The sequence below is a fragment of the Eptatretus burgeri genome, chromosome 2, assembly GCF_056783735.1.
Source record: "Eptatretus burgeri isolate ZD-2024b chromosome 2, Ebu_testis_v1, whole genome shotgun sequence".
In the NCBI taxonomy this organism is placed as follows: Eukaryota; Metazoa; Chordata; class Myxini; order Myxiniformes; family Myxinidae; genus Eptatretus; species Eptatretus burgeri.
Window position 1 is genome coordinate 95057481 of NC_140962.1, and position 13886 is coordinate 95071366.

Sequence of the window (13886 nt, forward strand, 5' to 3'; positions counted from 1 at the left end):
AATTAATCGGCTGAGCGCCAGACCATGAACTATATTCCCATGAAGTTTGAAGACGATCCGATCAAAATTGCTCAAAAAATAAGGGTTTCGTCGACTCCCCTGATTTGCGACAGTGACCTTGACCTTTGACCTTGACCTTCAAAATTTTGTGCGCTGAAAGGGACCTCTATAGGCCTCTGATATGCGAAGTTACAAAAATTTCCAATGATAACTGTGCTCTGCAGAATTTTTTTATACGTGATTACAGACAAACAAAAAAAAAAACATACAAGCTGACTAACATATCTTGCAAAAACTTCGTTTTGCCAAGATAATAAACACTTTCAAACAACCACACAGGCTGTTCCTTCGCTCTCATAAACGATGACTGGGTTGGGGCATTGTGTTTATCTATAAATGCACATAAGAAATCGAGAAATTATTCGAATACAGTAATACCTTGACATACGAGTTTAATTCGTTCTGTGTCCGAGCTCGTAACTCGGTTTGCTCGTATATCAAAACAATTTTCCGAATTGAAATTCATTAAAATACCATTAATCAGTTCCAGACCCCCAAAAAACACCCTAATTTCTTTGTTACGTAATTTTAAAAATGAGAAATGTATTTATAAATAATTAACACAAAACATAATAAAATAGAATAGAAATAAATAAACTGGTTTTATAAAGTGTATTTACCTTGGAGATGAGACGACTTCGGCTTACGGAAGATTCTGGTGGAGGTGCTGGCAGTGGTGGAGGTGGTGGTGGAAGAGATATGCGGAGGAGATTTGAAGGTCTCATCACACTTTATCGCTAAACGTAATTGATACAAATTTTTTTTTTAATTAACTTTATCGCTAAACTTAATTGCTCCAATTTTTTTTTACATTTTTTTTTTATTCATTAAACTTTTATTCATTCAACTTAATTGCTACATTTTTTTATTCATTTTTTATTCATTATTCAAGTGACATCGTTCGTTTCTTCTGAGCACTGTCCTTTGCAGTTACTTTTTTAGGACTCATGGTTGAGTTACAACAAAGAAATTTGGCAAAATAACTGCACCAATGAAAAAACAAGAGCTAAACACAACGCAGATTACTATGGTACGACCCTACTCAATGAGATAACCAAGAGAACTGAACGAGTGAGTGGCGGGAGATGCGGGTGTTCGCTTGCTTGGCTGCGCGCGTCGCAAAGCTCGCTCCACTCGTAACTCAGATCTAGACTCGTAACACAAAGCAAAAAATCGTCCGAGCAACGGCTCGTAACTCGGAATACTCGTAAGTTAGTGCATTCGTATGTCAGGGTATTACTGTACACTATCCGGAAGTCCATACGTTGTGACCCGTAATGGGGAACGCGGCCGAGAATCTCTTCCCCATCGGGCACGCCTACGCAGCAATGTGTCCTGTCATTGGTTGGTAAATAAATGGCCATAACTTGGGAAGCACTTGTCCGATTTAATATCAATCCTTGAAAAGGCACATCCACAGGGCCCCAGCAATATACCTGGCAAGTTTCAATTGGATCGGACCAGTGGTTGTGGAGAAACCAGCAGTCACACACATGCACACACACAAACATTGCTGGAATTATAGATAGATATGCCACAACAGTCTCTTGAAAGTTTGGGTTTGTTCTAACTGTTCACTTTCGCTCTGGTCAAGCTCAGCTGTCAGAAAGACTTCAACGCCAAGGCTACGGTGTATAATATATTTGGGTCCATTATTGATTCGTTCTATTTCTGACTCTTGAGTGACTGGAGGGTTGGTGGTGGTCGTATGGCAGCTTAGCTGCCGGGGTAGCTATCATTTCTTGAAGTGCGACTGTGTCGCTGATGCAGTTCCCCTCTACCAGTACACACACTGCAACTGGTACTCATTTCGTCGACCTCAGAAGGATGACAGGCTGAGTCAACCCCCTGGTGTATTAATTCAGCGGCTGGCGAGGCTTGAACTCAGGACCCTAGGATCCCAAGCCACCACCCTAACCACTGAGCCAACACCAGGCTACAAGAGGGTTAAAAAATTATTATATCAAGTCACAGACGAATCAAACTTTACATTATTTTATGCATTGAACAAGAAAATGAAAATCTACAAAGCAATCTGTCTGGTGGAGTCTGTCAGTGTGAACTGCCGGGCAGTCAGTCCTGCCACTTGTACACGAAATAGGCCGTTTTCTGGCACTTGCAAGTGGCTCAAATTTATATGGCTCGGGGCCAGAAACTCCATAGTATAAATAAATTCCCATCATCCTCCGACTCGTCCTCGGGAATATCGGAATGAAAACGCTCTATTTCATCGCCGCTGAAATCACTCGCTGATTCGCATCTCGCCATTGTTTACACGCTGTTTCCGAATGTTCATGAAGTTTTCGGAGAACGTGACGTCATAGCATCTTCGGTAACTTCCGGACTGTTTTTCGATCACTGACAAAAGTTTTGACTTAAAAGTTAATTTTAGCATATTTTGAGTTTCAAATGTAAGAAAATAAATACCCAACGATTACTAATGTGCTTACAACCTTCGAATCACACAAAGTCATCAGCGACCCAAAACCTGCTCTTTAAGAGTCCTGAAGCCGTGATGTATAGGAACAGTTCTTGATGAGCGACACTCGCTTTGTGATGTTTTCTCCGATTTCGCGAGTGGGGAGTTGGACCAAGGAGGGCTGGTGAGTCCACATCCCACCGATGTCAATCTGTGTATTAATTGTTGATCTGTAGATCAATATAGAAAGATGGCATAGCCAATAATTTTAATATGCATGGTGTGTAATTTTTAGCTCGCCTGTTCGAAGAACAGAGAGCGATAGCGATACCCCCGGTGTGAGCGTGAAAATGTTAAATTTTTTTTGTATTACGGAAAAACTCCTCGACGGATTTCGATGAAACTTGGTGGGGGGGTTAGGTATGGTCCAAGGATCATGCCATTAGATTTTGGACTTGGTCCCCCCTCCCCCAAAAAAAAAATTGTTAGAGAAAAATTTTTTTTTTTTTGCATTTCTACATGCTTTAAGTAATTTCCAACCCCCCCCCCCCCAAAAAAAAAATGTTTGAGAATTATAAAAAATATTAATTATTAGACGTCTTAAAAACGATAAATGTATAAACAGGCGAGCATTGGGTGGCTTTGACACCAACTCTGGTTTATTTTGCCATACATTTATTATATATTTGTTTAGAAGTGTGGATTGTATTTTTAATAGGCCGAGTGTGTGTATGTACATGACGTGTCAGGTGCATGACCCATATATTTGTTTGGGGGTAGAAAATTGACATGTCTGGTACATGACTCAGGTTTTTTTAGTTTTGTTTTTTTGGTAAATGCTGGCTTAGGGAGATAAAAAAAAAACAAAACCTGGCATGTCATGTACATGATTTGTCAGGTACTCAAAGCCGGCAGACATAAATAAATAAATAAATAAATAAATAAGCAAATAGAAAGGGCCTCCTCCTTTTTTTAAAAAAAAAAAACTTGAGATGATCAACTGGTGTTTTTTTTAATATTTTATTTGACCGAATCATAAATTAACAAGTTGTGGTTTTTCCTTTGAGCCAAAAAGTAAAGTTGAATTTTTTTAATTTGGATGTTGTTTAAATTGAGAGTAATATTTTGCTCAACACCAATTCTGTATGTCATAGAACTTGAATAGGTGGGGTAACCATTTGTGGTATTGGTCATCTTGTGCTGCACTGCCATACATCTAACATCTGCACTGTCTAACATCACTGCCATACATTGTTGTCAAATTAGCATCACAAACCATGGGAAGAAGCCATGCAGCTGCTTGGACCAAATGTGTAGCTCTGACTGAAATACAGTATGGTACTTCCCATTTTGTAATGTGTTGTTGATTGTTATTACAACCCTACCTTTGTCCACATTAATTGCAGCTAGTAGTTTGTCATTGCAGGTCTATAATATGAAGTAGTAGTGGCAGAGTCTGGCTGGACCATTGCATTTCAGCCTGTCACTCTACCTGCCATTTGTTGAGCTGCAAAAACTTCCATCGTCCAGCTGGAGTGAAATACTGGATGTATTGCAATGTATGAGGTTTTTATTTTAATTAGCTATTGATTTGTGTTTTTTCCACCACCCCCTTTCTCTCCCAGTCTGGTCAGTTCAATGAAGACATGATTCCCACCGTTGGTTTCAACATGAGGAAGGTGACAAAAGGACATGTAACCATCAAGGTCAGCCTGGTGTAACTTTCTATAGTTGTAGCACTTCTCCTCTTTAATTATTTCTGCTCCTTTCCCTTGAGTCTAAGGTTCATTCATGGAGGAGTTTGCACATGTATCACATTTAGGACAAGGTCAATAGAAGACAAGATTGTACTTTTGCATTAATAACAAGGCCATGAAGAGATTATGGACATTGACATCGTGATACCATATGGATTTGAACCTGACATCTCGGAATCGTAATCCAAGTGTTGAGATGAGAATGCCAAAACGAGGACAACTCAACCCCCCTTTGATTTATGCAATGATAAAGCCATTAATTTTTTTCTTTGTTTTTTTTTTAATAACTTGAGAGTCCTCTTTTGTGTATTACTGCATTTACCGAGTCGCTTTCAACAATGTTGGTTGTCAGAAAATATCAAAATCCCATGAGTGTACATACAGTATCATTCAGATATCATGTGCATTACTAACTTGCTTTCTATAGTGACTAAACTGGGCAAATTTCCATCAGTTGAAGCAAATGATGTGGGTGGGGGAGCAATGTTAGAAAAACTGAAAAGTAAAGGAAGAGTGTGACTATTCTCAGAGCATCTCTCGAGATATTCTGAGAGAGATGCCTCAACACCGGTGAGTCTGGCAGTTCACTCAAGCAGATTGGCAGGGACTGCAAGAAACATCTCTCTTCAGGACTAGTCTCCCATATATACTGCCCCTGATGTTAACTCAGCCTGGGAATTCTTTCACAGAAACCTACTCTCTCTCTCCTGCACAGATTCATCCCATCTCTTCAGTTATCCTACCCTTTTTCCTACCCTTAGTACACTGAATATTGTGGTGAGGAAGTTGCTCTGAAACCATTGCCTTCTCTTCCTGAAAGGCAAATTCGTCCAAAGGCAATCTCAGTGCATTCCAAAAAGTCCACAAGTGTGTGTCCACTCTCTACTCAGGAGAGCCAGAAAACAACATCTGTCCAACCACAAGAATGAACTTTCAAACTTGTCTCCTTCCTCTAAAACCTGTTGGTACCTTGTTAAGTCTATCTCTGGTGTATGCTCCACCTCCATCTCTTCCCTCACTTCAAATGGCACCACAGCCGACTCTGTTCGAGAGAAGGCCGAATATCTCAATTCTGTGTTTTCCTCCAAATATTTTGTCTCCAACCAACCGCTCACTCTCTGTACCCACCCTACCCAGTCACACCTAACTCAACTGCTCTTGGACTAAAGTGGAGAGGTTTCTGACAACCCGCGACTGATTCTGCAACTGGCCTGGACAGCATCAGCTCATGTGTCATTAAAAAAAAAATGCCCTGCTGCTCTTGCATATCCTCTGTCTCTGCCCTTTTCACACTATCATTTTCCCGAGGTCATCTTCCATCTACTTGGAAGTCAGCCAACATCACTACATTATATAAACTAGGTGCAAAAACTGATCCCCTCGACTACAGACTGATAGGGTTACCTCCAATCATCAGCAAGGTCATGGAATCTATCTTCGCAGTTAATATGAAATCCTTTTTTTTTTCCAATGGCCTCATGTCAGATTACCAATTCGGTTCCAGAACGGGTCACTCTACCTTTGACATGCTGCTCCTACTCTGCCAACAATGGATGGAGATCCTAAATGTCAGACATGAGATCAGGGCTGTCTCTCCAGACATGTCATGCTTTCGATAGTCTGGCCTCCCACAACAACACTTTGCTCTCCAAACTCTCTGCATGGACAGATCAGAAGCCAACTCCACTCTTGGGTGCCTGACTTCCTCTACTCGAGTAGCCAACGCGTGGCTCTCAACGGAATTATTTCATCTCCTCTCACTGTCAAGGCTGGAGTGCAACGAAGCAGTGTTCTGGGCCCAGTCCTATTCTTAATCATCAACCATATCTCTGATGCTGGAAAATTCTGTATAATTGCTGATTACTTCACCCTCTGCCATCAAGTCCCTCATCTCTAAGACAAGCAGGCTGCAGCCTCTTCCCTCTCTTCAGACCTTGACAAAATAATGAGCTGGTCAAACACTTGGAGTATGCCTTTCAATCCTGACAAATCTCACATTATCACCCTCTCTCATCGAAAGGACCGAATGGTAAACCTTCCCATCTATTTTGTTAATTCTCTTGGGGAAGTTCAGTCGTTCAAACTCCTGGTTCTCACCATCATCCATGATTTTTCTTAGGCAAACCACATTAAAAAGTTCTCCTCCAAAGCAAGTCACTGACTGGGCGTCCTCCGACATGCAAAATCCTTCCTTGGCACACCTAAATTTTATCTACCTACAAGGCCTTCATCGACAGCTTCATGGAGTACTGCTCTCCCCTCTGGGCTGGTGCCCCATCCTCAAATCTTACTCAACTTGAAGCTGTGGAAACATTCAAGATCATTTGAATCCCCCACGATGAAACCGAGTTTGTGAGCCTATCACTTTCACATCGCTGACAGGTCAGTGATCTCCGTCTTCTATCGCGTCCTTTCCGGTCTTTCACTTTCTGCGCTTTGTCCCAATCGGGCTTCTGCAGAGCACACCTGGTCCACCAGCAACCCCCTTCTTATGAAACTCACAAAAACACTGTTCACCTTCACTCATTCAGTCCTTTTATTTATTTATTTTCCTGGTATGTGGAACCAACTTCCCCATTCTCTCCAATCTCATTCTTCCCTCCAGATCCTCATGATAACTTTTCACCATCATCTCAGATCATCCTCCATCCAAAACTATGATCTTTTCTTCCCCAGTGAAACCCCCACCCCTCCAAAGCCTATGTCTCCCAATGTTTTGTTCTTCAGCCCTGCTGTTGGTGTTCCCCCCTCTCTTTTGACATTGCAGAATACTTACTGTTTCCATTGGTTCCCATTTTTTTTTGCCACTTCATTATTTGGCATAATCAAATTTGCCACTTCATTCTTTGGCATAATCTCCGAAAAGTTATTATTCCTTTTTTTTGTGTACAGAAATATTTTGGAAGAGTGATGAGGCAAATAGTAAAATGTCAATTTATTGACAGAGGCCACAATTTGACATAGAGATGTGTATATATATGTATATATATATATATATATATATATATATATTTCTCTATATATATATATATATATATATATATGTATGTATGTATATATATATTTCTCTATATATATGTATATATATATATATATGTATGTATGTATGTATATATATATATATATATATATATATGTAATTGCTGGCCACTTCAGAACAGTCCAGCATTTTCTCTTGAACCATTCCTTGGTGCTTTCTGAAGTGTGTTTGGGGTCATTGTTCTGCTGCAAATCACATGACCTTCGACGGAGACCCAGCTTTCTGACACTGGGTTGAACATTGCGCTTCAAAATACCTTCGTAACCACCTGATTTCATGATGCCGTGCACACATTCAAGGCACCCGGTGCCAGAGGCAGCACAGCAACCCCAAAACATCACTGAACCTCCTCCATGTTTGACTGTCAGGAAGGTGTTCTTTTCTTTGAAGGCTTCATATTGTTTTCTGCAAACAGAGATGATGTGCTTTTCTAAAAGGCTCTTATTTGGTCTCATCTGTCTGCCGGACATTCTCCCAGAAGGATTTTCGCTTGTTCAGGTGTTTTGGCAAACTCCACTCAAGCTTTATTCTGTCTCTCTCAGCAGTGGGGTCATCCTGGTTCTCCTACCATTGAACCCCCTTTCATTGAGTTTGCGATGGATGGTACGAGTTGATACTGTCGTACCTTGTGTCTGAAGGTCAGCTTGAATCTGTTTGGCAGTTGATCAAGGTGCTTTCTCCACCATTCAAACAATCCTTTGCTGCAATCTTCGATCAAGTTCTCTTGCGGCCACGTCCAGGAAGGTTGGCTACAGTGCCATGGGCCTTAAACATCCTGATAACATTGCGAACGGTGGACACAGGAACATCAAGGTCTCTGGAGATGGACTTGTAGTTTTGAGATTGTCCATGCTTGGCTACAATCTTGTATCTGACCCCCTCAGACAATTCTCTGGTTTTCTTTCTTTTCTTCATGCTCTTTACGGTACACACAGTGACTCAAAACAGCAGAATGACTCCTTCTCTCCTTTCAAACGGGTTAAATGAATGATTTTTTTTTTATATTGCAGGCACCTGCAACTCACCATTGGTGAGTTCAATTCCAAAATAAAGGAGAATCACCTGCTTGAAATCAAATTGCAGTAGACTAGGCATAAGTCGGCAGCGTGTAACTCGTCACTTCGCCTAAGTCGGCAGCGTCAAAAAGTCCCGAATTTATCTCGTGTTAAATCCCTTTGAATAAAGGGTCATCCCTCTGTAAGTCGTCACTTCGTCTAAGTCGTCAGATGTTGTCCGTTCCCGCGTAATGGAAACTCAAGTAAATTACCACACCTAACTCGTCACACGGAACTGCTGCCTCATGAGAAGCCCGATTTCATGGAATCGTGATGCTCGCTCATTGGTGTGCACCACCAGTGATAGGCTATTTATAACTGCATACACACGTTGATCTCACTGCAGGCAGGACAATGGCGACTAAGCATAAGCTTACAACTAAAACCTACCAAGAAAAATACGACATTATCCAGTTTTGCAAGGCAAATCCACTGATGAAGAAAACAGACATAGCTGAGAAGTTGGACATCAAACGGCAGACATTGAACGATATCTTGAAGAATAAGGGCAAGATATTTGGACAAGTGGAGAAGATCGTGAGGCCGGTGGGAAGTGTGAAACGCGTGAGATGTGTGTCCTTTGAAGATGTCGATGACGCACTCATCATCTGGTTTCGGCAAATGTCGGCTCAGCCAAATATTCAGTTGGATGGTGAAATGTTGCTGCTGAAGGCACGGAAATTCGCTGTGGACCTCGTGCATGATGATGCCGAGACCTTGCCGATGCACTGGATAGAGAGATTCAAAGTGAGGAGGGGAATTGGCAAGGTCAAGAGGTGCGGCGAATCAGGCAGCGTGGATTCGCCGATACTGTCTGGATGTGATTCGCCGATACTGTCTTTTGGTGGAGGATTGCCCAGACAACATCATGGAATACAATGACCGGTTTGAGTCCTTTCTCATGTACCAGATGCCCAAGAGTTTGAGGCAGTCAAACATAACGGATTACTTCGCGAAGGAGTAAAGGATCAATCGAGCTTCGTGTTGAAGTCCGATCATGGTTTTATATTGGCTTGTTTTGTACATTACCGCACTCACTTACACATCGGCATTGAGTGGTAATCATCACCACGATGACTGTGTGTCATGTAATTTGTCACCATACCATCACCGATGGTATGAGTTGTCTTACAGTTGTTCATTATCTTTACTTTTGATAAACTGATTCATGAATTCCATCTTTGCTTGATCACTTTCCAACTCACCAATGAACCCCCACCTATGCCCCGAGGATTGTGTTTTCCTTTTGGTACAATAGCCGGCTCTCTCACACATGTGTCCAGGCCACGCGCGACTTCATCCTTCACCCCACAGTCATCATGAATGTTCGCATATGTGTAAGTCGTCACTTTTTTCTCGGTCCCGATGATGACGACTTACGCCTCGTCTACTGTATTTGTAAAAGGTGCCAATAATATTGTCTGGGCCATTTTCGGATTTCTGTGTGGAATAAGCTAAGATTTAGTAACTTTTTCAGCTTTTTTTGTTTTGTTCCACTGCAAACCAAAGATACATATGTGGATACCAAACTTTTTAATTTCAACAATTTTGTGGAAGAAATGGTGCTTTATTTGAAAAAAAAGTGCAAGGGTGCCAATATATTTGGCCATGACTGTATTTAACCTTCTGAATGTTCTCAACCTTTCACTGCAAGGCAAATATACGAACAGTTCAATGCTTAGCGATAAAGTGATGGGATTCAGAAAGAAACTTGATGTGTGGCGAACTCGCTTGGAAAATGGAATTACTGGAATGTTTCCATTGCTCACAAAATGTTTCTAATTGTGAGATTGGATTGCCCAGCATCAAAGCAGTTTTGACTATTCACCTTAATGCCTTGGATATGCAATTTGAGACCATCTTCAGAGACATTTGAGATGACAAGTGGCAGTGGATCCATGCACCGTTCTCCGAAGATGTCATTTCAAACACAAACCTTAGCTGCCGAGCCCAAGATCAGCTCGTGGACTTATCATGTCAAGGCAGCCAGAAAAGGTAAAATTCAGAGAGCAATCTTTTAAGAAATTTTGGCTCTCTGCTGAAAAGGACTATGAAGAACTGTCAGGTGAAGCAATAAATATATTGCTTCCATTTGCAACAACCTATGCTTGAGAAGCTGGATTCTCTTGCTCAACAACCTTAAAAACAAAATACAGATCTCAGAAAACGCATGCCTGTCGATCAAAATCCAGAAAACGCGTGCCTGACTATCCACGATTTCTCCTCTCATTGATGAATTGGTTGGGGAAAATCCAAGCCCTTGGCTCTCATTAAGTTGGGTAAATTTTTTTCATACCTTTCTCTCCACATGTACTTGTATCGTGTAAAATGTAATGTAGCAATAATACTTCAATTGTTAAGTTTCATACTGTTATCATTTTAAGCACTAATTTGAACATATTTTGACAGACCACACAAACACTCGTGGGTGACATCACTCTTAGTCTAGTATATGCACATAAAAAAATTAGTTTTAAAATGTTTTTAGAAATGAACAGGATAGAACTCCATCATGAATATATGTGGAAAAATTGCGGGCCCAGACCGGGAATCAAACCCAGGTCCTCTGACAAACCGTACCAGTGCTCTGCCATCTGAGTTATCTCGGCGACCCACTGGTTGAGCAACGCAATTCTTCCACACATACAGGTGCCACTCTCTTTCCCCCACTGCTTATATAGGGTGTCCCAAAAAATATACAACTTTTAAAATGCTTCGTTTGATCCTAAAAAAGCAGTCATTTTGTCACTAATGCTTCATTTCTTGTTGCAGAGACCCTGAAGTTTATTTTGATACCAAGCAAGCGCCAGAAAAATGCCAAGACTGACCGTACAACAACGGACGAAAATTGTTGAACTTTGGCACCAGACGAAGTGTCATACGGGTGCACCGTCTTTACTCGAGACATTTCGGTATCCACTTGCGCCATGCACCAAACCTTCAGACAATAAAGTGCACCATCGCAAAGTTTACCAATGTGGGAACCATCTGTGACCTTCACAAGGGTCACAGTGGTCAGAAGAAGACAGGTTGTAGTGAAGAAAATGTGGAAATGGTGAGACAGGCGGTCGTTCAGAGTCCAAAAAAATCGATTCGACGACTTTCTGCCGAGACAAACATTCATAAGAGCACCGTTCAGAGGATCCTTCGCCAAGGCATTCATGCCTTTTCAGACAAAATTCAAACGGAAACGATGCTTACTGATCAACAGAAATGCAAACGACTTGACTTTGCAAATTGGTTCTCAGGAAAGTTGGAGGAAGATGCAGACTTCCTCAAAAAACTTCACATGACGGACGAATGCCATGCTCACTTGTCCGGGGAGGTAAACAAGCAAAACTTTCGGTACTGGGGAACTGAAAATCCTGGTAATGCATCAACTGAACTGGTGCCTCGATCTGTTCTCAGTCACCATGTGGGTGGCGGTTGGTTGGTATGGGATAATTGGTCCATACTACTTTGAAGATGACCAGGGACGCACTTGCATGGTAAACCAGGGAACTATCGCGAAATGATTCAGGAATTCTATCTGCCTGAGCTATGTACTCAGGCCCGTAGGAGAAACAACCTGATCCAGATGAGAACCCAGTGGTTCCAGCAGGATGGGGCACCGCCCCATACAGCCAGGGAAACAAGGCGTTTTCTCAACCAACATTTTGAGGGCCGCTTTATCTCCCTCTACGAAGACGTTGAGTGGCCACCGTATTACCCTGACCTTACTCCTCCACACTTCTTCTTGTGGGGGTATCTCAAGGACATGATCTATGGAAACCCTCGGCCTCAGACTCTTGATCAGCTGAAGGAAAACATCCACTGAGAAATCCAGAACATTCCTCAGGAAACGTTTCCCAAAGTGATGGAGAACATGACAACGCGTTTGCAGGCAGTGATCGGACAACGTGGAGTCTACGTCGAACATGTGGTCTAAAAGAAAACGACGATTCTATACCAAAATTTAGATTTTGGTGGCAATTTTGACATTGGTACAATAAACTTCAACCTTTCAGCTTTCTATCCAGCCATATATCTTTTTTAAAAAATATATGTTATGACCATCCTCTTTGCAGATGAAAAGTTGTATATATTTTTGGGACACCCTGTATATACAAGTGCCACCCATGAGAGGGTCTCCCCCCTGTGGGGGGGGGGACACATCCATGTCTGCTATTAAACGCCACAGTGGGCGTAGTATGCGTGCGAGTGCCCTGGAAGCAGTGGGGGAAAGAGAGTGGCACCTGTATATGTGGAAGAATTGCATTGCTCAGCCGGTGGGTCACCCAGATGGCAGAGCACTGGTACGGTTTACTAGAGGACCTGGGTTCGATTCCCGGTCTGGGCCCGTAATTTTTCTACATATATTTATGATGTTAAAATGTTGTGGAAAAAAAGGGGGTAAGTGGTTAGTCATAAAAAATACAGACACTAAGGCGGTCTGTGTATTGAAAAAGGTTGGGGACCACTGCCTTAGAGCTTTTGACCCCTTCACAACCATTTGGATCCTTTTGCAACATATTCACCTTCTTCGACCCTTTCGACACTTTTTAGACCTATGGAGTTTGAGAATTTTGACCCATTAGACACCTTAGACCCTTATGCCGCTTAAATCCATTCAACCAGTCAGACCTTTAGACCCTTTTTGATCTTTTAAGACCCTTAAGCCATTTTAGAACCCTTTGAAAAAAAAATTTAAATTGCCCCGAAAATCTTTTTTTTTTTTTGACTTCCTATTTCGTGCACCATTCGTGTCACATCACGTGTTGCAATGACAAATTGAAACTGATGTTGAAAAGTGAAACTGAAATGACTGAGCTATGGATCATTGGATGGGAAAACAGAATGAAATGCTGTGAGAAATACCAAATGGAAATTGCCAAAAGCAAAGCTGCAGGGAGTATAGAGAGACTGGACATGTTGGGGACTGAAGAAGCGATGTGGAGAGGGATGGGGTGCCCATAGGTGGTCGATTGGTATGGAAAGAACTTCGGTGATCTTCCGTCAGGTTTTTAACCTTCTGAATCAACTTACCACTTGGTTGGGATTACGAACTAACCACTTCATACTACTTCATACTACTTTGATTTAAACATAACATGTTGTGCCTAAATCCATTTCCCGAGCCGGGCTTTTGTAATATCACCCTCACTCCCATGCAGTACTTCGGAGGTACAATATGCATGGATTAGAAATCTTCGCTAATGGAATGGAACAAAGTTGCTGAGGTTACCAGCTCCACCTTCTGCAATATTTGCTCACTAAATAATGACACTGAATTCCCGTTTCGACTAATACACACTCATTTAAGGTGAGAGGTCTATAATCCAGGTATCCTGCAAGTAAATGATATTTTCTCGGTCTAAAAAGGGCATAACTCTGAAAAATTAACAAAACGACCTGAAAATCAAACTTCTTCTGTAACTTATCATCATAACGCCACGTACCAAGTTTCAGTTTTAATATGTTCAAGGGTATGGGGAAAAAGTTGGAAAAACCACGGATGGACAGACGGAGAGCAAACCTAAAGTCCCTTCTGGTGAAACCAGTAGGGGACTAATCAA

The 13886-nt window shown here is 41.7% G+C and overlaps 1 protein-coding gene across 1 annotated transcript in view; it reads left to right on the forward strand.

Annotated features, from left to right (window-relative positions):
• LOC147032601 (ADP-ribosylation factor-like protein 8B) overlaps window positions 1–13886 on the forward strand; it is a 40618-nt gene that overhangs the window by 4787 nt on the left and 21945 nt on the right. The window contains exon 2 of the mRNA XM_085870354.1: window positions 4105–4185. Coding sequence (XP_085726480.1) covers window positions 4105–4185 — 81 coding nt within the window. The remainder of the gene's footprint in view (window positions 1–4104; window positions 4186–13886) is intronic.